Here is a 26,507-nt window from a genome sequence, read left to right as displayed (position 1 = left end):
TGGTGATTTCAAAGTGATTGGACTTCTTGTTGAGTTGCAAGGTAGTTTCACTAAATACTGTTGTTTCCTGTGTTTGTTGGATAGTCGTGCAACAGCTAAACACTACATCGTACAACACTAGGACAAGATAGGTGAATATATTCCCGTCAAAAGCAATGTAAAGTATGTTCCATTGGTTGATCCACAAACGATTTTTCTTCCCCCTTTAAACATCAAGCTTGGACTGATTAAGAATTTCACTAAGGCACTGGATAAAGAAAGCAGAGGATTTGCATATTTACTGAAATTGTTTCCAAATTTATCTCGTGCAAAGCTGAAGGAAGGAATTTTCATACGTCCTCAAATAAGAAAGCTCTTAAAAGATGAAGAATTTCAAAGAAACCTGAATGATGTTGAACTGCTGCATGGATCTTTCAAGGTTGTGGTACATGGATTCCTCGGAAAGAGAAAAGAAGAGAACTATGAGCAACTGGTGACAAACTTGCTGAAATGTTACAAGACCATGGGGTGATTGGAGATTACTGTTGGTTCTTTAAATGGGAAAGCAATCTGGAGTATAAAAGGAAATCATTGAGTGGGAAACATGTCTAAGTAACATATATTGTGTGTAATAATTACAATCATGTATGCTGGTATTGTTTAAAAACAAGGAATTTAAAAAATGCATATCTTTTGATGTAGACGTGACAGAAGTAAAAGATTGATATTTTCATAATGAGGACATTAATTTTGTTCAGAATAGCCAACTTTCCTTCCATAGGTATGACAAAAAAAAAATTTTGTCAGGTAGTGTTATCTTTAATCAATTTCTCAGTGCCTCTAATTCAACAACAGAATTGGCTTTGGGCACAGAAATACAAATATTAACCAGCATATTCTTAAACAGGGAACCCATTGCTACAATAAACCGAATTAGGGTACAAGCTAAGGATAGGATACAAAACACTACACCAACCAACAGTAGTAATATCAAAAAATACTCTATTTCTGTCCCATATGTTGAACAGTGGCACTAACAGCTTAACAGATTCTTTAAAGATACCTAATTTAAAATTGTGGCCAGGCCAATATGGAAATTACATAGTATACTGGAAAATCACTCAGTCCTTTCCTCATTTGCAACACAAATAAATGACCTGGTATGCAACATTTCTTGCTGCGATTGCAACTCGTCTTATCAAGGTTCTATGCGATTTCCTCTCAATTTTCGTGTTAATCAACATGCGGTTTTAGTTCATGCATCTCGTTCAGCAGCGTCAGAATTAGCCTTTCATGCTGTTAACGAAAACATACTTTTTTATTTAACAAGGCCAAAATATTGGTGTCCGATTTAATTATACGAGACTATTAATTGCAGAAACTGTCGAAATTAAATTCATGAGAATTCTGTTAATTTTCGCCGGCCATATCTAATCTCCGATTTGTGATCTTTTATGCACATGCTCGAAAAAAAATAATCCATGTTTAAGTTTCATGCACACCCCTATTCAGTAATTTTCATTCCTGTGATCACGACATACAGTCGGAAAGCGTTGTCAGCTTTAGGAAGAAAAATTGTTCTGCAATTTTTTTTGTTAAATTAATTTTTTACTTGATTTTTAATTGCATTTAAATTGATTTTCAATTATTTTTGACTGTAATGTAAGTTTTTTGATTTTTTAAATTGTTTTCATTTTAGTTTCTGGAGAGCATCAGATGGAAGTGTTCTAGTATCATATTGAGATGTAAACTTCTCTTATTCTTTTACAAATATTGATATCAACGTAGAACGTATTGAGCATTAGAGCTCTGGTTCATACTATCTGTATACAGGGCTCATTTTAGGAAAAATGTAGAGCTGCTGGAACAAATACAGAAAAGGGCAATGAGATTAGTGAGTGGAACAAAGGGTTGCTATTATCGAGAAAGACTTAAGTTCTGCAAATTGCAACTTCTGGAGACTAGACACCGACGAGGTGATCTAATTGAGATGTATAAGGCTGTGAATGGATTGAGCAAGCTCAATGCTAATGGAATTCTTCCTCTTACCCAGATTACTCACCTGAGTAATCTGGGTAATCTGGATATAAATGCAAATTGAGGAAAGACAATTGTAGAATCAATGTGCAGAAATTCGCGTTTAGCCAGTGGGTGGTGGATAGTTAGAACAAACTTCCATCTGTTGTTGTGGAGATCGAGAACTTAAATAAGTTCAAGGCAGAACTAGACAAAACATTTGGAGTGAATGGGTGGGTGAATGGGAAGGTTTTTTTTTTTTTTTTTTGTTTGTTTTTTTTTTTTGGCTGATGATATATATATATATATATATATAAGGTTGCTTTCTTGCATCATATGCCTCTACTAATGCTAGTAATTGAAGATTTCAGTGAAGGGGAAACTCATCTCACCATAATAACGTAAAATCCCACAGAATTCCAGCTATTGGTATTATCACAAATGCAATAAGATTGAATTTATGATCTGTTTATAGTAGATTGCATTAACAGAAAAGCCCAATAAACTGGAAACTTGAAAATGTTTTATGGTTGTGACCTCCAGAAATGTGCTTTAGAAAAATATCACAAAAGCATTCAAAATTGATTCTTATAACCGAACATATGATAACGATGAAAGTGTAGTGCATTTGAATGATTTGAATTGGTTTTTTGAAATTCGATTCTATAAAGGGGCTGACCTACTAACCAGTGATCATGTTAACCAGCGCCTACTTATTTCACTTTACAATGGGCTTATGATTCCTCGGACGGGTTTGTAAGCCTTCTACCTACTATATAAATGATTTTCCAGCTCATGGATTCACCCTTGTTCCCAATTTTTGTGGCATAACAGATAGGTGAGCTTTGTAAAGAAATATAAGTATGCATAATCATTTCTCCATAACAATTTCTCATTACTCCGACCAGACCACTGTAAGATGTAAAATCTTACATGTTAATATTTTAGAAATGAGTGAGATTTATTTAAAATAAAGCTTAGGAAATAGCAAAATAGGACAGTAAACATTATCAGTCACTAATATTATTCTAGGTCACTCACAAGGAATTAAAAATTAGACAAGGTTGAATTAGAGAAGGGAGCGGTAAGCTATTAGCAATTAGGGATACATTTCAGTTCCCACCATGGCATAGAACAAACAATAACAACGGGAATGGTGACAGCAACTGCTGGCGAGCAGGTACGAATAACTATGGCCCTGAAGAACATAGGGCTGTAGACTGAACATTGTGGGACATCCCTTTGTCCGGTGACACCGAAAATCGGTCAGGTAGTAATTACGGGTCAAATTACTCCGGCTGTTAGCAATCACATTTGCGTCTGACTGTCGGCAATGGCATGGTTGTTAGAGCATGTAAAATATCTGCTAAGCTTAACGAGGGGTGGCGAAGGTGATGGCGAACTTCAAAGCAGCGGATTGCCTGGGAAAAATTTGGAAATTTATTAAAATGAGCTCTGAATATACAGCTTGAGAAATTTTAAAGGACGAATAGGAAATGATGAAAGTTTGACAAAATGAGAAGATTAGGTAAACTCAGAAAAAAGGAGGACAGGAATTATGAGGGGCGTTGCCGAATTCAGAGTAACAAAAAGTCAGTGAGCAGGGGGAAACGAGGAGAGTTCCCTCAGTTGAGCGTTATGTGGGTGGTTATGAAAATGTGAGTGAAACACAGATCCAGCAGTTGAGCTTTATGTGGTGGTTATGAAGATGGGTTAGAAAAGTCAGATCCAGCAGTTGAGCTTTATGTGGACGGTTATGAAGATGAGTTAGAAACAGTGAGAACCCTGAGCTGAGTATGTGGAGGTGTGTGGAAAGTAAGTTAAGGAAAGGTTAGTGGAGTTTCATAATAGAAGAGAACAGTCGAGTCAGTCCGTCATCGGAAGGAAAGGATAGTGGCCCGTATGCAAATAAGTCTGTCTGTTATAGGAAGACAAGGGTAGTAGCTCGTATGCAAATAAGTCAGTCTGTCGTCGGAAGGCAAGGGTAGTGGCCCGTATGCAGATGAATGAAGTGTAAGGAGAATAAGCCTGTCCGACGTCTAAAGGCAAGGGTAGTGGCCCGTATGCAAATAAGTCTGTCCGTTATAGGAAGGCAAGGGAAGGGCCCGTATGCAAATAAGTCAGTCCGTCGTCGGAAGGCAAGGGTAGTGGCCCGTATGCAGATGAATGAAGTGTAAGGAGAATAAGCCTGTCCGTCGTCTAAAGGCAAGGGTAGTAGCCCGTATGCAAACGACTGAAAAGTGTATGGAGAAATAAACCTGTCCGTTATAGGAAGGTAGTGAAAGTGGCCAGCATGAAAATAAGTAGTGTAAGGAGAAAAATAACCCTAGTCGACCATCTGAAGGCAGTGATAAAGGCAAAGCGCAGATAAGTGAGCTGAGAAGGTAAAGTTGTAATTCCTAGTCCGCCAGAATAGCTGAACCGAAGGTTAAGTAGCAGTATCGAAGACGAGCCCATAATTTCCTAAAAGACACAATGATGCCCTATCCAGACGTAGACTACAGACCATGGAGAAACTTGAAGTTCTGAGATGAATGCAGTTGGTAAACGATGATGCCATTCCCAGACAAGGAGCTGAAGGCCCCAAAATGGAGAAATCCGATTCATAAATTTAAGTAAGTGACTAGTTATATAGTATTCTCCCTCACAAATAAAGGACTGTTGGAACTCTAATATCAGATTAGTATAATGTTTAGAAAGATGTTAAGGGAAGGATGTACAAAAATATAATTATATATACATAAATATAGAGATAAGTCAGATGATAGTTTTGGGTTTTGATTAATGTATAATTAGACATATGTAGAAAAGCAAAGGAGAGAAATTTGATATTTGTTATTAGTTATTGTTTAACATATAGGTATGATATATTTTGGAAGGGAAGGGTAGAGAATACAGAGAAAGAAATAGCCTTTTGAATGTAGCTAACACTTGGGACCAGCTTTAGTCCAGAAATTGATGTCAAATGTACTATCTGTCTTGATTAGAGAAAGTTGTGAAATTATATTCCCCAAGACAAAATGGGGTACTAATTAAAACGGAAGTTAAGAGTGAAATTCCTAAATCAATTTATAAGGTAAGGATTTAATTTAAATAGGAGAAAGGGTGTACCTAATCCTCTTAAGTAATTATTGTTCATGTGTGAAGAAGAAGCTATAGCAGTTTTTGTAAAGATATTAAGTTTGTCGTGTATAAAGAAATAACCTTTCTAGTGTAAAACCAATGTATTTAATTGCCATATATAACTGATAATACATAGGCAAATTTGAGTAATAATAATATGTGCTTGAGAGTTGTTAATTTTTATATTGTGTATATAAGTGTAAATAAAATGTTATGTTATATATTAATGTGTGTGTTGTTTGTCATTCTTGAACACTCAGCCTGTCCGAAGGGAATTATAAATAATTAAGAAGTTCCCTTGAACTTGGAATTCTCCTGTAAAGTAAAGTCAGATGTGTAAGTGGGGAAATTAAAATAAGGTGGACAACAACTCATATAGAGAAAATAAAAGGGAACAAAACCATATAATTAAAATAAATAAAATATAAAATCTAATCATATTTGTTTTCCACCCCCCACACCACGTTGTTTGGTCGTAGACAATCGGGTTATCTCGAGTCCTGCAGCCTCCTGTCCTGATTAAATGGCATTTTGTCCCAATTAAGCAAAGAATTCTCTGGCTATTTTCTCGATTAGGTTTTGTTCTTTAAGATTTATCCCAAATAAACGGCTGCCCCGATTAACCATTGGCCCAAATAACCAGAATCTACTGCATACATCAACAATATAAAGAATTTGCAACAGAACATTTTTTTTATCCTTTCCTTGATCAGATTTCATGTGTTTTCTTTACTTGCTTATTTCTTAAAAAATTAAGGCCTATAAGAGTTAGTTATTTAGACACCACTTGGTTTTTATAATTGCTTTAGAGGGTTCCTTTAACGTATTAGTATATATTTAACATATATACACGCATATTTATTTATATATATATATATTTATTTATTTTCTAGATAAGGGCTGTGTATCTCTTTGTGTGGAAAATATGCAGCGTGTTCAGGAACTGTCACCATTAGAAATAGTAGAAATGTTTGTTACCGTATTCTGCTTTTTGAAAGATTCCAGTGAAGTGTCACAACTGCTATTGGATGATTTCCGCTCGTGTCAGGGTTATATATTTCTCTCTGAATTTCTTCTCAGGTAAACTTCATCTTAGTACTTATGTTATATGTGAATGAAAGGTTTCTGATTTGTTTTCTCTTTGATTAATAAGTCTGTATCCTTAAACCAGCAATCTTGGGATCAAGCTGGTGCTGGTTTAGGAATACATTTTTAATTTACATGAAAATAAATAAATGTAACGGAAAATGAGGAACATTTTAATTTGTGCAGTTGCAGTTTTAATGAACCAAAGAAGCAGTGTGCCTTCATTTTAAAATTTTTTATATAGGAAATGAAAAAAATTATGTATACAGAATTAGAAAAATAAATATGTTGATATTTGGATCAAGTGTGTATGATACAGTATCTCTGTACCAGCTGCTCTGAAAACCAGACCTTTTTAAGAATATTCAGTTAAAAAATATGGTATCAGTTTGATTAATTTTAATTTGATTACTTTTCTCTAATTAGTGTTATTCTTTGTTGGATTAGTTCTCTGGGGAGTCACTATTTCATGACAGGCTTAACATTCCAGATTATACTATTATGCTCTGTGTGATATATCAGCATTTGGTTGCAAAATGAAATTTCTTTATATGAATAAATTTCTTTATTTCATACTGTAAAAATTCTTTACAGAAAATAACAGTGAAAGGTCAGATCAGAAATAGAGAAAGATAATGAAAATGTAAAATTTTTAAAAGTGAACACAAAAATTAAGAGTCTGGAATGGATAGGTGATTGTATACCCAAAGCATGAACTATTCTTTCTATATGTTTGGTGGCCAGACTTTTGATTGAAATGCTGTGATCTTTAACATGCTTAATTATTTCTAAAGGCTTATAAAATATCAGTATTAAATATCATAAGATATAGTTTGGAAATGATGACACTTGGTTAGAGTGTATGATATATTATTTGAATTTTGAAAAAATTCTAAAATATGGTAGAGTGCAAATTCCTGAGATAGCCAATTTTGGGATTTATACCACACTTATCAGTTTAATCATTTTAAGTTTCATAATATTAGCATTACCATTAGTAGAGGCATTTGATGCAAGAAAGCAAGCTTATGCAGCATCAGCCAAAAAAAAAAAAAAAAAACCCCACTTCCACTTCACCCCTCTGTTCGTTCAAAATACCTGTCCAGCTGAGCCTTAAACTTATTTAGGCTATCAACCTCCACCACAAGGGATGGAAGTCTGTTCCACCAACCAACCACCCGCTGGCTAAAGGCAAATTTCCGCACGTCTATCCTACATCTGTCTTTCCTCAATTTGAATTTATGCCCTCTCAGGTGATTTTTCTGAGCTAGAGGAAGAATCCCATCAGCATTGAGCATGCTTAAACCATTCAACGCTTTATACACCTCTATCAGATCACCTCGCTGGTGCCTAGTCACCAGACACTGTAATTTGCAAAACTTAAGCCTTTCTTCATAAGAGCACCCCTTTGTTCCATTCACTAATCTTGTTGCCCTTCTCTGTACTCGTTCCAGCAGCTCTACATCCTTCTTGAAATGAGGCCTCCAGACCTGTATACAGTACTCTAGGTGTGGCCTGACCATTGCCTTATACAATGGAATAATCACCTCCTTATCCCTGCTGGAAAAATTCCTGTATATCATTGACAATACTCCATGAGCTACTCTTGCAGCCCGTCTGCACTGCTCAGACAACTTCATATCTGGGGTTGCTATTTCCCATGTGTAGTACTTAACATTTGTCAATGTTAAACTTCATTTGCCACCTCTCAGCCCATCTGCTCAACTTTTCCAGATCCTGTTGCAGCAGCATAGTGTCAGTAGTGTCCTTGACAACCCTGCCAACCATTGTATCATCTGCAAACTTGGACATTAAGCTTGATATACCATCATCAATATCATTTTAAATACAGAAAACAATAATGGACCCAACACTGAGCCCTGAGGGACTCCACTAATAACATTAGTCCACGATGAGCAGTGTCCATTGATTACCACTCTCTGTCTTCTCATCCCTCAACCACCCCTTTATCCATAGCAGCAATTTGCCTCCAATGTCACACTGCTCCAATTTGTGTAGCAGTCTTCCATGTGCAACAGTATCAAAAGCCTTTCTAAGATCCAAGTATATAATATCAAAGTTATTCCCTGCATCCAGTTCTTTTGTGACTGCATCATAGTATCCAATCAAATTGGTCAGGCAAGACTTCCCCTTAACAAAACCATGCTGTGTCCAAGCTATAACTGAAGTCTTGTCTAGATGATCCTGCAGTGCTTCTTTAACCAGTGCCTCCATTAATTTTCCTGGAACAGAAGTTAAGCTTACAGGTCTATAATTACTTGTGTCAGCCTTTGATCCTCCTTTGTGAATTGGGGTCACATTTGCACATTTCCAATCTATGGGTACCTCCCCTGAGTCCAAGGAAGCTCTCATAATTATGGCTAAGGGTTTGCTTACTTCCTTTGCTGCCTCCTTTATTATAACTGGATAGATCCCATCCACCCCGGGTGCCTTTCTTGTGTTTATCTTCAACAGTTTCTCCTCCACTTTACTCCCAGTTATTTCAAGATTCTGTAGCTTACTGCTAGAGTTGAATACATCTCTGGCATTCCCCTTGCTGAATAACTCCTCATGTGTGAATGTCGATGCAAAATATTCATTTAGTTTGTTAGCTACCTGAGCAGGATCATCAACAGTTGACCCATCAATATCAAGTGGACCAATCTGGTTCATCCCCTTCCTTCTAGAGTTTACATAAGTAAAGAACTCTTTGCTGTTTTTCTTTGCATCCCTTGCCAAGGATTTCTCGTAATCTGCCTTCGCCTGCCTAACCTCCTTTGTAACTTGGTTGCATATCAACCTGTATCTATCATAGGCTTCTGTGTCATGTGTTAATTTGTAAGTATCCCATGCATTTTTCTTCTCTGCCATATGCCTCATTAGTTGATCTGACATCCATTTTGGCCTAAACCCTGAACAATATTTCTTAGTTGGTATGTAAAGCCTAGTAGCTTCCAAGATAAGTTCTTTGAATGCTTCCCATTTTGAATTTGCTGTTGGTAACATCATCAGTTGGTCCCACTGTATAGAATTTAAATACTGTCTCAGTCCATCGTAGTCGCCTTTACGGAAGCAATAACCCTTCCCTTTACCCCTAATGGTAGTTACCTGTTTGAGTAAATCCCACTTCAGCACACTGTGATCACTGCCACCTAGTGGTTCATTTATCTGCAGATCCTTAATGCATGAAGAATCACTGCTGATAATCAAATCAAGAGTATTACTCCCTCTAGTTGCCTCCCGAACATGCTGATGTAGAAAACAATCATCCAATAAATCCACAAAAGCGCTGCTAGTGTGTGAATACCAGCCCCTAAATTCCAGTCAATATCTGGGAAATTAAAATCTCCCATTATAAGACTCTCTGATTTACTGGCCCACTCTATTTCCCTGTACAGTTCCTTATTATACTCATCAGAGTGATTAGGCCTATAGCACACTCCTACTCTCAATTTTGATCTCCCAATGCTTATGTCACACCAAACTGACTCAACACTGCACTGTCCGGCGATGTCGACTGGCTTCACTTCCTTGGTTTTTATGTGTTTCTTAACTAATAGCATAACCCCTACCCCCTTCCTATCCTGTCTATCCTTTCTGTAGAAAGGATCAACCGGTGTCTCATGACACAGCAGTGACATAGCACAGTGACCCAATTACCCACCCAGTACAGCATGGTAATAACAAAATCAGTATCTACAGTTGTTCCGGATATTAGTTTTTATAGTCTCTAGCAGTCAGTGGCTGCCATGGGTACCCATTCTCATTGGGAGACCCAAGAAACTGTGCCTTGCATGGGCAAGTCAGCATCAACACTGGACTGACACGTGTAAATCTGTTGTCTGTTCTAATGAATCCCATTTCGAATTGTAAAATTCTGTTGCTCTTTCTTTCCAATTCTATCATGCTATGCATATCTGCATAAAAAACATTGGGTCATTATACCTGGATGCACTGTTAGTGTCCAGCAGGTTTGGAGACAGGGATTTTATGGTTTGGGGACTGTTTTCTTGTCATGTCCTGGGTCCTCTGATCACTATTAATCAGTGGTCTAATGGCATTGTCTACTTTTCCATCATTGTCAACCAAGTATATCTCTCCATGATGATAGTGAATCCAGTGAACTCTGTCATCTCTCAATAAAGCAGCACACTGTGCTAGGTCCAGCAGATTGCCAACTGGTTTTTAGAAACATGACATTCAGTTCTTTCCTTCCATGTCTACCCAAATCACCTGATCTCACCTGAATTGATCATGTTTGGAACCTACTGGAAAAGGACATTCCATGCTGTGACTGTCTACCTGACAATGTGTTGGCATTACTGAACACATTGCACAATACAAGGGTAGCACTACCAAATGACATCCTCCAACATGTGGATCTATACCAAGATGTGTATTAGTGTTATTGCAAGCAAATGGTAGCTCCACAATCTATTAGGTAGGTGTTGCTGATACAAAACCAAGTATATCCCTCCAAGTATATCATTGTCAACCAAGTATATCCTCCATGATGACAGTGAATCCAGTGAACTCTGTCATCTCTCAATAAAGCAGCACACTGTGTAAGGTCCAGCAGGTTGCCAACTGGTTTTTAGAAACATGACATTCAGTTCTCTTTCCTTCCATGTCTACCCAAATCACCTGATCTCACCCGAATTGATCATGTTTGGAACCTACTGGAAAAGGACATTCCATGCTGTGACTGTCTACCTGACAATGTGTTGACATTACTGAACACATAGCACAATACAAGGGTAGCACTACCAAATGACATCCTCCAACATGTGGATCTATACCAAGATGTGTATGGGTGTTATTGCAGGCAAATGGTAGGCCCACAATCTATTAGGTAGGTGTTGCTGATACAAAACCAACTTACTTTATGCAGTTTATCCTCATATCTTGGATTTTTTTTGGTATTGGATTACAGTCATTTCTGCTGTAATGCATATTTTGGTAATCCGAATTTGCTCTAATGCGACTGATATATTAGGGAACAGTGCAAGTATAATGCGATTTTTGCATTGGCTCATACTCGATTCCATCTGCAAGTAACACCAGGTGAATGCAAAATCTGACAGCTAGCTGAACGTAGCGATCTGTGCAGCAATACATACAAGTTTACGAAGCTTACAAAATGGCAAACGCCAAATGTGTGCGAGAGCTATATTTCCCATTTACTGTAGTTGTCTTGATCGGAGACACTGTTGTTATTCACAAGATAGCACGTGATATTGTAGACCAACTCGTGTTTTCAGGAGCTCACATTTTTCATGAAACAGAAATTTCTTGAGGAGTGATAGTGTGAGCAGAGGAGCACATTTCTGGAGGTCATTACCATAAAACCCTTTGAAGTTTGCGGTTTATTGGGCTTTTCTGTTAGTGCAATCTAGTTATAAATGGATAGTAAACTTGATCATACTGCATTTGCGATAATACCGATAGTTGGATTTCTGTGGGTTTTTATATTATTATGGTCAAATGTGTTTCCCCCATCCACGAAATGTTCAATCATATAAAAAACAAATAAATTTTCAGAATCTTCTCTTTATTCTTATTTTTTAAGCTTTTAAACTTGTCTCACTTGTGCATCCCATGTTCGTCATTATTGATTGCTTATCTTTTTTAGTGTTTTAAATTTTACATTAAAAAAAAAAAAATGTCAGTGAACAGAAATATCAGTCAAGCAAACTTCATATCTTGTCAAGGTAAAGTAGTAGTAGTAGTAGTAGTAATGGCATGTGATGCAAGAAAGCAAGTGTATGAGCTTATGTTGCATCAGCCAAAAAAAAAAAAAAAAAAAATTCACACAACCATTCCCTCTAAATGCTTGTCCAGTTCCTCCTTAAATTTATTTAACCTATCAACTTCCACAATGACAGATGGAAGTTTGTTCCACCAATTAACCACCTGCTGCCTAAAGGCAAATTTCTGCATATCTATTCTACATCTGTCTTTCCTTAATTTTAATTTATGCTCACTTAGGTTAGTAATCTGAACAAGTGGAAGAATCCCTTCAGGATTCAGTGTGCTCAACCCATTCAAGGACATATACACCTCAATCAGATCACCGTGCAGGTTCCTAATCTCCAGCCACTGCAATTTGCAGAACTTAAGCCTCTCTTGGTAAGAGGATCCCTTCATTCCCCTCACCAATCTTGTTGACCTTCTCTGTACATGCTCAAGCAAATCTACATCCTTCCTAAAATGTGGCCTCCAGACCTGTACGCAGTACTCAAGGCGTGGCCTGACCATTGCCTTATACAGAGGGATAATCACCTCCTTTTCCCTGCTAGCAAAATTCGTATATATCATTGACAAAACCCCATGACCTGCCCTGGCAGCCTGTCTGCATTGCTCAGAAAACTTCATATCTGCCTGCACAATTACTCCCAGGTCTTTTTCATTTTCTACCACCTTAAGTGTAGTACCACACAGTTGGTACGTTTCTCTGGGGTTACTTATACCCATATGCAGTACTTTGCATTTGTCAAGGTTAAACTGCAGTTGCCATTTCTCAGCCCATCTGCCCAAATTTTCTAGATTCTGTTGCAGTAGCACACTGCCATTACTGTCATTAACAACCCTGCCAACCTTTGTATCATCTGCAAACTTCGACACTACCCCTGATATACCTTCATTAATATCATTGATAAATATACAAAACAACAGTGGACTCAACACCGAACCCTGTGGGACTCCACTAATAACATTAGTCCACGAAGAGCAGCACCCATTGATTATCACCCTCTGTCTTCTCCCACTCAACCATCCTTTTATCCATTGTAGCGACTTACCCTTAATACCATTCTGCACCAATTTGTACAGTAGTCTTTCATGCAAAAACAGTGTCAAAAGCTTTCCTGAAATCCAAGTATATGATATCAAAATTATTTTTTGCATCCAGTTCCTTTGTAACCACATCATAATATCCTATCAAATTTGTGAGACAAGACTTTCCCTTAACAAACCCATGCTGTGTCTGAATTATTGCTGCAGTCTTGTCTAGATGATCCTGCAATACATATTTAACCAGCGACTCCATTATTTTACTCAGAACAGAAGTTAAAGTAACTGGTCTATAATTACTCGTGTCACCCTTCGATCCCCCTTTGTGAATTGGGGATACATTTGCATATCTGCAGTCCGTGGGGATCTCCCCTGAGTCCAAGGATGCTCTCATAATTATGGCTAAGGGTTTGCTTACTTTGTTTGCCGCCTCCTTTAATATAACTGGATAGATCCCATCCACCCCCAGGTGCCTTTCTTGTGTTTAACTTCAACAATTTCTCCTCCACTTTGCTCAGTTATTACAAAATCATTAAGCACCCTGCTACAATTTGATAACCTTCTGTCATTTTGAAACCTTAACTCCTCATGTGTGAATGCTGATTCAAAAACACTCATTCAGTTTGTTTGCTATCTGAGCAGGATCATCAAAGTGCTATATTTACTGTAATATTTAATTATTTATTAGAAATTTAAGCTGTTTAAACCTGTGTTGGCAATTTTATTGGGTTTCTAAGTTTTTTTAGTGTATTACTTGTCAGACTGGACTTTTTTTTTTTTTTTTTTTAGTGCTCTGCATCTGTCTCTATTTTTCCCATAAGCCCTGTTGTTTTTAATGCGTGAAATACTATAATGCGGAGATTTCTAGGAACACATGTACTGTGTTATGGCAGAACTGACTGTATTCGAAATGCAGTCTATTTCAAAGTCAGTACTGTTTCGTGACTAGTGGCATGGAATTTTATGTACATTTTATTATTGTTAATTCTAAATACACATACGATTAAATTCAGAGGCTGAATTGGGCCTTGCTACTTGTGAATAGCTTGTCTAATTTGAAAAGATTGCGAAACCAGCTTTAGTCAAACATTGTTATAACAAAATTGAATTGAATTTTACTGCATGTTTTTGCAGTATACATGTCACTAGGGCTAACAATACCGGTAAAAATCTTAATACCGGTATTTTGGTATTTTTAATTTATGAAACCGAGATACCGGTATTCCAAAAACATACGTTTTCTCAAGAAATTTTTATGACAGGTGCAATAAAGTAAGGAAAAACAAGTACTGTAATTCTGAAAAAAATCATTAAAAATACAGTTATTCTATAAACAAAAAAATACATATTGTTACCGCAAAGTTTAGTTAACTCTTCAGAGCTTGCACTCTTTTTCAGACAAGAATGCTCACCTTGGGTCTTATAGACTCACTATATGTTTTTTAATTAAATAAGGTTCTAAGTTTGAAAATGAATTTACAGTCCTTTATAAAACATTTATTAACTTGCTAAATAATGAAAAAAGAAAACAAAAACAAAAACCAAAGCATTTCACATTAAAAAAATTATATAAAACTCAATTCCCATGAAAAATACAAAAGAAATTATTGTAAAAATAATTCGAACATTTCATAACATGAAATTTATTTTAAAATTCAATACATAGAAATAAAAATTTCGATTTGTAAAATCCTTATTCCAGCCCACAATTATATTCATAGCATTCGTTGCACAAAACATTGACATGTTCTAAACAAAGGAATTTGTAACATTTTGAGCAGAAATATTGCTTCTTTCTGTCTTTCCCTTGACATTGGTAGCATCTTCCTCATTTCTGACTTGTAGGATGCTCTCTCTTTGTAGTCTTTCCTATGATTTTAGATAGTCTAGATCTTAATTCTAAAGGCAAAGTCTTGGATTCTGCTCTTGCCATGATATGTTCATTCACAAATTCAAGACACAAACTCTTCAGAAAATGCCTACGTGTCATTGCTGGGTTTTTATTTTCATAAAAAATGACATCTATTAATTACAGCAACATTTAGTAAGCTGTAGAATACAACCATCGGCCACCTTCTAGTATTTCTTGCACAATTATATGTTGAACACATTTGATCAACAACATCAACTCTGTCTTTGGTGGCATTATAAAATGTTATTATTTCAGGTTTATGTTGCTCTCCTGTGTTTTCATCTACCTTGTCATCATTATGTAGAGTAGAAAGCAACAAGACTTTCTTTTTTTGGTATGTAAGAAACCAAAGTGCAGTTGTCCTGAAAACAAATAGACTTGTCTTTTCAATGCTTATAAAATTCTGAGGAATCTGACTTTTGTTCTTTCTCAAAGTTCCAACTAACGTTAGCTTGTGAGAAATTAGCATTTTTTGTGCTAACTCATAACTAGTGAACCAATTGTCTACAGTTTTATTTCTATCAGTTCCTGAAATTATTTCACACAAGCATTCAACGAATTCCCAGGACTATTACTGGTTTTTATGGGCCATCTGGTTTTGTTCCAACATACACCTCCATATTACTTGTGTAAAACTTAGATGCATCTACTAAAGCAAAAATCTTAATCTCCTACTTACTTGGTTTACTGGGGATATATTGCCTAATGCTGCACCTACCTTGGAATGCTTCAAGATTTTCATCAGCCGTTACGTATTCTGACACTGAATAGGTATTCTTACAGTTCTGCACAAATATTTCAAATGCTTCTCTAATTGGTGCAAGTTTATCAATTTTTTGTATTTTGCTTTGAGTAGATTTATCATCAAATCTAATACATTGTAAAAGAAATTTGAATCGAAGCAAAGACAACTAAGCGAAACAATTCAATCCCTATACCATCTGTAGCCCACAAATCATAAATGTTTTGCCTTCCACTTCGCATGGCTCCAGCTAGTTCAAAAGCCCTATCAAAGCCTTCATTTCTTCTTTTGAGGTACATTTTGTGTCTTTTTCCCTTCCAAAATGGCTTTTTACATCCTCAGTGTATTTGTTGGTGTTCTCAACTATTATTGTGAGAATGTCCTCACTGGTGAAATGGCTCCAGCATTCTGTTGGACTTTTGCTAGCCTTGGCTTCTCCTTTCACACCAGATGGTTGCATTACAATGTTATGCGATCGAGTTCTCAGAGCTGAATTTGGTTTGATCTTTTTCCATTTGGTGAGTCCATCTTTCCCAACAAAGTAAGAATCTATTTCTATTTGTTCTACTTCTTGGTCACTAGAAATTTCCTGTTTAGGATCTGTTTCTTCTAGCATGCTCTCTAAGCAGTCTTCTTTGAGTTCTTCCTCCTCAAAAGATTCATCTGATTCAACTTCAAGGGTTTCTAACATATGTCTGAGTTGTTCAGCATCTCTTACATTGGATGGATTCATGGTTAGGAGATTTTGAAAATTAAAACTTCATGCTAATAGAATCTGGAAAAAGAGAAATATGATTTATGACTAATCTTAAACAATAAAATCATTTTTAAGCTCTTAAAAATGTAGCATCAATGCTTGCACTGGGTCTCAGCTTGCACTAAGAGTTTTAAAACTTTTACCTCACATGACCTTAGTCTGCAGGAAAATGCATGTTTTCAATAATTGACTAGAAGATAGAATTTTGGGAAGGTATTGGAAATTGCACCATTGTTGCAAAATTCTTTCACCAAGAAAATCAAATATAAAAATGACATGGGTCTGTCAGACCCAGTGCGAGCTCTGAAGCATCCACACTACCTGTCCGAATAAAGTGAGCTCTTAAGAAATATGAGCAATCAATAGTATGATAATTTAAAATGGATCTAATTTTGGTACATATTTGATTAGCTGAAGAAAACACCGTTTCTGATTATATGCTGATACTATTGTACTGAGATAATCGTAGACGATCTTAGTCCATATTTTCTAGGCTTTGAACATTTTTAGCAAAAGTTAAAAGTATTTCATTAATTTCTGACTCAAGTTTATCTTTTAAAATCTCATTGGAGTCAGAAAATTTCTTATTTTGGAAAGAATTTGCAGAACACTAATGTTCTGTTCCACGTTGGTCTTCCCTGGTTGAATTATGTTAAACATTTTCTGAAGGAGAAAATTGTGTTATTAAGCGAAGTATAATTTTCACTATAGTATCTTTACTGAGTTTGGGAGAGAGAGAGAGCAAAGAGTGGGGATAAGGAATAAAGAAGAGAGCAAAGAGTGCAGTTAAGGAATTCTTCACATATATAAATGCAAAGAGGAGGAGGACAAATCAGATTGGACTCATATATAATTGCGTGTGATAGTATTAGATACCCCAACTGATGTTACAGATGAACTCAATAGTTACTTTGCATCGATATTTACAGAAAAAAAAAACCCCTTTGTGTCAATAAGGTATTATGGGAGTGAAGTTGAAAAAAATGTAATTAATGATGTTGAAATTTCAAATTATTATTTAATGAGAAAACTTTTGCGCCTACAGGTGAGTAAGGCTCCTGTGGTTGATGGCATATACTCTATAATCTTAAAGGAGGTGGCAAGCGAGTGCATTGAACCATTAAGGCTAGTTATGAGAGCATCACTGGACTCAGGAGAGATTCTGTTGGATTGGTGTAAATTGGAATATAAAGGCGGTTCCGGGAGTGTAATGGGAAATTACCGACTGGCCAGTCTAACTTCAGTAGTAGGGAAAATCAAGGAGGCAATGATCTAGGGTGGAATTCAGGATCATTTAGATGGAAATGGAATTCTGTACGATATACAGCATGGTTTTGTAAAGGGAAAATCATGTTTAACAAATCAGGTTAGCCATTTTTACATGGTCACTCGTGAGCTGGATTTAGGGAATAATATTGACATTGTTAATTTAGACTTCAGCAAAGCATTTGAGTCAGTCCCACATGAGTGGTTACTTTAAAAGTTGGAACAGGCTGGAATCATAGGGAAAGTCCTTAGATGGATAGCACGATGGCTTCAGGGCACCAGGCAGAGGGTTGTAATAAATGGTATTTCCTCAGATTGGGTTAATATAAGAAATAAGGTTCCCCAAGGATCAGTATTGGGACCACTGTTGTTTATGATTATCTTAAATGACATCTATGAAGGGATAGAGGGCATGATGTCTAAATTTGCAGATGATGTAAAGATCACTAGAGTAGTTAATGGTCACCGCCAGTTAGAGCTTCTTCAGAGAGACATAGATAGACTTCCGTGATGGTCAGAAAAGTGGCAGCTATGCTTTAATTCAGCAAAATGCAAGGTCTTACACCTGTGGAACAGCAACCCCAAAATAACTTATACACTTGGTGGATTTGAACTAAAGTCAGTAGTGGAGGAATGGGGCTGGGAGTTATGATAAATTATAATTATTAAATTAATTAATAAATTAAATTATTATTATTATTTCCTCATCATGATACGGTCAGACATGAAGGTGTCCGAGAATTGTGGACAGGTTGCAATGTTGTATGGTGTCCTATCGTTGATTTATCGAACATTTGCTAGTAGAGATAAGGACGCTATAATAACATAAAGACGATTTTATAACCTTTATGTGATTAAATTATAAACAATTATTTTTTTAGAATTAGTACCGAAAAACTGATATTTTTGTATCAATACCAATATTTGAATACTGGAAAAAAATGACCGGGATCCCAGTATTTAGGATCCTGGGATCTCGATATTGTAAGCCCTACATGCCACCATTAAATTTTGCATTTTTGTCTATTTCTCCAAATACTGCATGTGAAATCATGGGGAATTCATATACCTCTGAGCTGCATTACAGGCTCACATGTAATCCATTTTGTTTACCCACTGAAACCAAAATACCCTGATCAATATTGATAAACACTTGATGTAGTAGTAGTAGTAGTAGTAGTGGCATGTGATGCAAGAAAGCAAGTGTATGAGCTTATGCAGCATCAGCCAAAAAAAAAAAAAAAAAATCACACCATTGCCTCCAAATGCCTGTCCAGTTCCTCCTTAAATTTATTCAACCTATCAACTTCCACAACGACAGATGGAAGTTTGTTCCAGCAATTAACCACCCGCTGGCTAAAGGCAAATTTCCGCACATCTATTCTACACTTGTCTTTTCTTAATTTGAATTTATGTCCCCTTAGGTTCGTAATCTGAACAAGTGGAAGGATCCCATCAGAATTCAGCGTGCTCAACCCATTCGAGCCCTTACAGTGCTGTACAACTTTCTTTTAGTCACTACGTATACATGCTCAGTATGAGAAAATGAATAACAATGAATGTGCTTCAGAGGGGAAAAAAAAATTGTTGTAGTGGAAGATAAAAAATAAATTAGCCATTGAGGTATTAGGATAATTCTAATTTTCTTATGCAAAATAATAAAGATTGCTGAGTTTTTTTTTTTTTTTTTTTTTTTCTGCCTCCATAATAGTCATGCAGTGTTAATGGATATGGGTTGTACCTTAAAGCAAGTGCTATGTTTATTGTACATAATCTGCCAATTTTTGGGAATTTGTTTGTAATGTGTAAATTTGCTTGTAAACCCTGTCAGACATTCCTTTTCTTAGTACTGTCATCTCTTCTGTGAAATTCCTAAATAGCATGGACTACCCTTGTACATAAGGCTGGTCATAGAGTTCTTACATAAACCAATGACTAGTTTTATTTGCATAAACTACAGCTACCTAATCTGGTTATAATGTTCTTATGGGAACTGGTGACCCAGTTTGACTTACATGAATGGCTATGAGTGAAGAGATAGAAAATACCCACTGTGGTGGGTACAGCTGGAAAAATGTACCCTAACAGATGAGATTATTAATGGAAACTGCTTTAGGGGGGGTTTTCCTCTCATTTTCAATACTGCTTTGATAAGCTAAGTTTCAGGATAAATGATATAAAAATTTTATTGTATACCTCTATATTTGAATTGTAAAATTCTATTTCCCTGAAAATTGGTGTATGTATTTTTTTGGTTATGTTAGTATAGTTGAGTGTAATCTTTTCCTTTCAAGCAGCTTGTTAATATGTGTGCATAATCTTTGTTAGGTAAAAAACAATATTAATATACCAACATGTATGAATATGTATATATCCACAATGAGCAGTTTCTAAGTTTTATTAAAGGCTCAAACTATCAACTGTGTACCTTGTAACTATTAAGAAAATAATAGAAATATTATTAGATCTTATGTATAGCTTAGCTTAATTTTCAGCACTCACCTCTAAATTAAGCTAAGCTATACATAAGATCTAGTTATTACATTACAGCACATAAAGACTTCTTAAAACAATCTAGAAATATTATTTTAAAAGTAAATGAATGAAACAGGAATTTCCAATTAAAACTTTCTAGGTTGTGAGCAAGGGTTTCACAGATCAGAGGACATTCTGTTTCAAATTTCTCCCATCCAAAATGTTTGTGAGAGTTCATTTTTAAGTAAAACACAACTCAAATCAAGCAAAAATAATAAATATAATTTCAGTTGACTCAAGTTTACAAGTTTAGCATTTTTGCACTTAAAATGCATCTTTCTTTGATCAGATAATTAACTTTGGAAACTAAGGATTGGCCATAGATAATCCTAAATGTTCCTTTTCTACTGTAAATATACATTAATGCTTTTTTTTGAGGAGATGTTTAAGTTTTGCAGTTCAATTTTAAAATGTTGTAAAGGCCATTGTCTTTTAGACAAGAACTTCATTGTCCACTATTTCCTTTAGAGTGCAAAAATCTAAAATAATCACAAAGATATATGTTTTGCTTACTTTTTTTTTACCTTTTCTTACCTAAAGCCAATTTTCTTATCTTGATTAATAAAAGAAGCTGCGTGAAAGAGATTACAGCTTTATTTTAATGATTGCGCACTTGCACAGTTCCTAAAGATTATATCCAAATTCATTGGTAATGATATCCATTTTGCAATATACACATGGTAATAATTATTTTGATTAGAGCGTCCAAATGAGCACTGCATTTAACTCAATATTCTAACAAAGATTTCCAAAAATTATTTCCATAAACCACATTAAAGATATACATACACTGAATAACTGAATAACTTTATCCTCACTATAACACATGAAAACATTAAGTTTGAGAGATCAGGAAAACTGATCTTTCAAACAATTTCATACCATATATTCACTTTGTTACAGCTGATTTGCTTTTTTTTTTTTTTATTTATCTGCTCTCTCTTTTCCACGTTTCCAGTTAACAGTCCTTTTAAATATCATCATCAGCCATTTTCAATCCACTGCAGGATGAAGGCCTCTCCAGAAACTTTCCAGTTCCTTCTGTTTTGAGCACTGGCCATCCATTTACTACTCAAAAACTCATGAATTTCATCTATCCATCTCCGCCTTTGTCTTCCAGGTTTTCTTCTAGCTCCTCTTGGGTACCATTCTGTTATTTTCTTAGTCCATCTGTCATCATGTCTTCGAGCTATGTGTCCTGCCCAAGACCATTTTAGTTCTTTAGTTTTGATAAGAATGTCCTTTACTTGAGTTTGCTGCCTAATCCATGTGTTTCTCTTCTTATCTAACAGTCTGATTCCCAATATAATTCGTTCCATTCTTCGCTGTGTAGTTCTTAGTTCTCTTCCATTCTTTTGGTGAGTGCCCAAGTTTCACTTCCATAAGTCATGGTGGGGAGTATACATTGATTCATTATTTTACGTTTCAGACAAATTGGGATATTGCTCTTCAGTATGTGACTATATTTCCTGAATGCTATCCATCCAAAATTTATTCTTCTCTTGACTTCCAGCCATTTATCATTATTACAGCTAATAACTTGTCCCAGATAAGTATATGACTCCACCTTTTCAATTACTGCTCCTTCAATCATTATTTCCCTTTCCGTGGCATACTTGTTCATCATTACTTTTGTTTTAGCCATATTCATCTTTAGTCCAAAATCCTTACTAACTGTGCATAACTGATTAAGATTTTCCTCTAATTCTTTGGGATCGTGGCTTATGACCACAATGTCATCTGCAAATCGTAAATGGTTTAGGTACTCTCCGTTCACATTGACTCCTTTCTGTGACCAGTCTAATCTTCTGAAAGCTTCCTCAAGGGCAGCAGTAAACAGCTTCGGAGATATTGTGTCTCCTTGTCGAACTCCTTTCTCGATTTTAAATTTGCTACTGTCTTTGTCTAGTCTAATAAAGGATGTAGCACTCTCATATATTTTCTTCAAAATCATAATATATGGAGTATCTATGCCTTGTCTTTCCAGTGCCCGAAACATTGCCTTAGGCTGTATGGAGTCAAATGCCTTTTCATAATCCACAAATGCCAGGCATAATGGTGTTTTATATTCATTTGCTTTCTCCATTAGCTGTGATATTACGTGAAGGTGATCCATAGTTGAGAATCCTGTCCTAAAGCCAGCTTGCTCTTTCGGTTGATTCTCATCAAGTATTCTTTCTAATCTGTTAGTAATGACCCTTGTGAACAACTTGTAGATATGGGATAACAAGCTAATTGGTCTATAATTTCCAATTTCTGATTTATCTCCTTTCTTATGCAGCAAAACTATGATTGCATTATTCCACTGCTTAGGCATCACACCTTTTCTAATGCACTTTGTGAAGAGCCTTTGCCAGTTTTTGTGTTATGTCTCTTCCTCCCAATTTTAACAACTCTACAGTAACTTCATCTTCCCCCGGGGCTTTCCGATTCTTCATTTTCTTCAATGCATGTTCTACCTCATCAGGAAGAATATCGGGTATGTCGTATGTGTTGCTACTTTGCAATCCACCTTCCCCACTGCTGGTATCATTCCCTCGCTCCTTGTATAATTCTCTATAGTAGTCTTCTGCTATTTGAATTATGCCTTCTCTGCTGTTTATAAGTACGCCATCGCTGTTCTTCAGTTTCAGTATCATTTGTCTTTCTGTATTACTGCTCATGGCTGCTGATTTAAATCCTTTGTTTTCCCTTAATGCTTGTTCTACTTTTCTTGTGTTAAATCTTCTTATGTCCTCTCTGAGTCTCTTTCTAATGGCTTTGCATAACTCAGTATACTCAATTTTCTCCCTGTCAGTGTTTTTCTTGCTCTTCATTTGTCGTCTTTGGTTCATCATGACAAGTGTTTCTTGACTAATTTTTCTTCTTTGGATTTCTGTTTCCCTATAGGTTTCTTGGGCTTTATCACTTTCAGAAAGTTGTAATATTCCTCGTCGATATCTTAAATATACCAGTACTATTAACAGTTAGCAGTAACCCACTCAAACACTAGTTAGAGAATAAGCAGTGAGAACAGGTTAAGGTTTCTAATTGAAGATTCTACCATTGTTTGGTGCATAATGGCCTTTAGCTGCCATTGCTCCGTAAAACCTCCAATAACAACAACAACTAATTGAAGAGCATGTGTATTTTTACAAGAAATATGATTGCTAAATGGATAAATAAATTAGCACCACAACATTATCTGAGGTGAGTATTTATTTATATTATATTTATACTAAGAAGAATCTTAATAAATATCCAAAATAGATTTCACTACAAAGTTATTTGTTTTAAGAAATAGTCATTTTTTAGTTCACAGTCACACTACACACAAAGTTAAGCTTAAATATGGGATAACATCAATGACAGCTCCATGTCTCACAAATAATTTCCACATCACTTTTTTAATAATGAACGAAATACAACAATACCCGCATAGCACTGATAATTGGTACCGAAACTGTTCCATTCCATGTTATGTGAAACCGTGCTGATTGAGTATAATTATAATGGGTTTTAATTGAATGCGTACCAGAGAAACAGTCTATAAACAAGTTATAATAAATCTATAAACAATTTGTGGTTGATAGCCAATTAAAAGGATTTGAAATTAAAAATATTGCAAAAATTTTATTAATGAAAGGTAACATGATTAGAGATGGGGGGGGGGAAAGCTTTATTGTTTTTTTTTTTTTTTTTTAATGAAAACCCCAAACACGAAAGGTATTAGAACCTATAGTACTTAGTACCGTGCTTGGGTTGGAGGTTGAGAAGAAAAAAAAAATATTTGTTGACATTAGACCTGAACTTCTGTAGGCTGTAATTTTCAGTAAATACATATAAAGGAAGGTTGTTCCAGAAAATGGCAGTTGAATGAATAAAAGGAAGATGAAAAGTTGGTTCTGTGAGTTTAAAGTTGGACAGTAAATGGATGTTGGCTGGTGGTGGCATGTGTTTGGACTGTTTTGAAAGAGAGATAGGGAATTATAGAAGCTAATTCAGAAGAACAGTGCCCATTGAAGTACCTGTAGAAAAGGCATGCAGCAGAAACAGTGCTTCTATGAGACAGAGAGTGGAGAAACTCTGTTAGAGAGGAGTCATTAATTAACCTAACTGCCCTCTTCTGAATGGAATCTAGAAGCCTGAGAGAGGTTTTGGGGGCACCGCCCCGTGGAAACAATATTCCATGGTGGGGCTGATTTTCGATTTGTACAGAATGAACATCTGTTTGGAAGAAAAGTAATTCCGAGAACAAAAGAAAAAACCAAGTTCTTTAGATGCAGAGGAAGCAATATTTGTAATGAGCTCGGGCCAAGAGAGATTAGAAGTCAGGGTAATCCCCAAAAGAGATATATCGTTTTGCCTAGAAATCGGAGTGTCACCAAAGATAAGCACAGGAGCTGAAGAATCCTTTTTGCGAGATATAAGACAAGACTGAGTTTTAGAAGAATTAGAAATCAACTAAGTTGTCTTTGCCCCACTGGAGAATTACCTGGAGATTGACATTTAAGGAATTGGTATCGGATATTTGAGAAGTTGAAGCTGATTGAGCAGGGCAAGGTTTCTCAAAACGGAAAGTGGAATGCAATGTACTATCATCGGCAAAACAATGGATAGGATTTCCAGTCAATGGAAAAAGGTCATTAATATACAAGAGGAAAAGAGGGGAATGAACTGAACCTTGGGGGACACCATCAGTAGTAGAGAAATTAGAAGACAGAGAGCTATCTGCCATCACCCTCAGTGTGAGAAAACTGGATGACCAATTAAAAAAAAACAGTTAGCAAAACCATAAGATGGAAGCTTCTTTAGAAGACCTTTAAGTCAAACACAATCGAAAGCCTTTGAGATGTCAAGAGCAACTGCTTGTTTTTCACCAAACTTTTCCATTGAATTTGTCCATACATGGATAACATAAGCCAGAATATTACCAGTGGATCGACAATGACGGAATACATACTGGCGATTTTTGATCAGATGGAAGGTTTCTATGTAGTTTAAGAGTTGGCGGTTAATTGAGTTCTCCATTACTTTAGAAAGAGTAGAAGTAATTGCAATGGGACAATAATTTGATTGGAGGGATTTGTCACCCTTTTTAGGAACTGGCTGGATATGAGAAAATTTCCAAGCAGAAGGAAAAACACCTTTGGAATAAGAAAGTAAAAAAAAGGCAGCAAAGAACAGGAGTAAATTCAGGAGCACAGGTTTTGAGAACAAGTGGTGAAATACCATCAGTACCTGGAGCTTTCTTAGCATCGAGATTCGTTAAAACCTTCTGACATCACTGTGATGGAAGACCACAGGAGATATTGAATAGAGCATGCTAGGAATGGTGGGAGGTGTTTTACCAAGATCATTAATACATGAGTTGGAAGAAAAATGGGATGCTAGCAGGTCAGCTTTATCCTTGGCTGAAGTGACAACAGAACCATCTGGTTTTGACAGAGGTGGGAGCAGAGATGGGCAAAAGTTGCGGCCAATATCTTTGAGCAAGAGACCAGAATGCTCGGCTAGCATTAGGGCAAGAAGCAAGTTTTCTACTCTTAGCCTGTTCAAAATCTAGTTTGGACTGATTAATGACTGCTTTACAATTATTGCGAACTTTGATGTAGGCAGAAAATGAAACTGAAGAATTGGAAACAAGCCAATTATGATATGCAACATTCTTTTCCTGAACAGCCTTAGCACATTTATTGGAAAACCAAGGTTTAGATAAAGGACGAGATTTTAAAGTGGAATGTGGGGGATAAAGGATTCCATTCCTTCAAGAATAATTTCACTGACATGATCTGAGCAAACGTTGACATTAGAAGTTTTGAAACAGTAATCTGACCAAGGAAAAGATGAAAAGAAATCTCACAGGTCATCCCATTTTGCATTCTTGTAATGCCAAACAATACTATGTTGGGAATAAAAATGAGATAAAGGCTCCATTGGAGAAGAGACAATCACAATTTGTGATCTGAAGTACCTAAAGCACCACTCACTTTGACCGTGTACTTAAAAGGGTTGTGTGTGAGAAAAAGATCAAGCGTGTTGGCTGTATGGTTAGGATTGTCCGGTATTCTTTTAGGTAAATGAACAATCCGTGCAAAGTCATTAGAAATTGCAAAAGCCCCAGCATTTCGACCAGCTAAGTCAGTTTGACTAGAAAATGGAAGCCAGCTGGAGTTGTGAACATTAAAATCACCAAGAAAAATTATCTCACTGTTAGGAAAGTTGGACTGGAGAAAGTAAAGTTGCAAAGAGAGGAAGTCAAAAGAGCTCCAAGTGATTAGTGGAGTTGGGAGAATGGTAGAGACAACAGATGAATTTGA

General features: G+C 36.1%; 1 protein-coding gene across 3 annotated transcripts in view; it reads left to right on the top strand.

Annotated features, from left to right (window-relative positions):
• The window catches only part of bchs (WD repeat and FYVE domain containing 3 bchs), a 1,877,108-nt gene that overhangs the window by 159,168 nt on the left and 1,691,433 nt on the right, over positions 1-26,507 (top strand). For all 3 annotated transcript variants that reach the window (XM_090389621.1, XM_090389619.1, XM_090389620.1), the window contains exon 7: positions 6,012-6,198. In XM_090389621.1, coding sequence (XP_090245747.1) covers positions 6,012-6,198 — 187 coding nt within the window. The remainder of the gene's footprint in view (positions 1-6,011; positions 6,199-26,507) is intronic.

Source organism: Mastigoproctus giganteus, chromosome 2 (assembly GCF_048544385.1).
Source record: "Mastigoproctus giganteus isolate SK-2022 chromosome 2, ASM4854438v1, whole genome shotgun sequence".
Classification (NCBI taxonomy): domain Eukaryota; kingdom Metazoa; phylum Arthropoda; class Arachnida; order Uropygi; family Thelyphonidae; genus Mastigoproctus; species Mastigoproctus giganteus.
The sequence above is the reverse complement of the archived record's forward strand: the minus strand, read 5'-3'. Positions and strand labels throughout refer to the sequence as shown.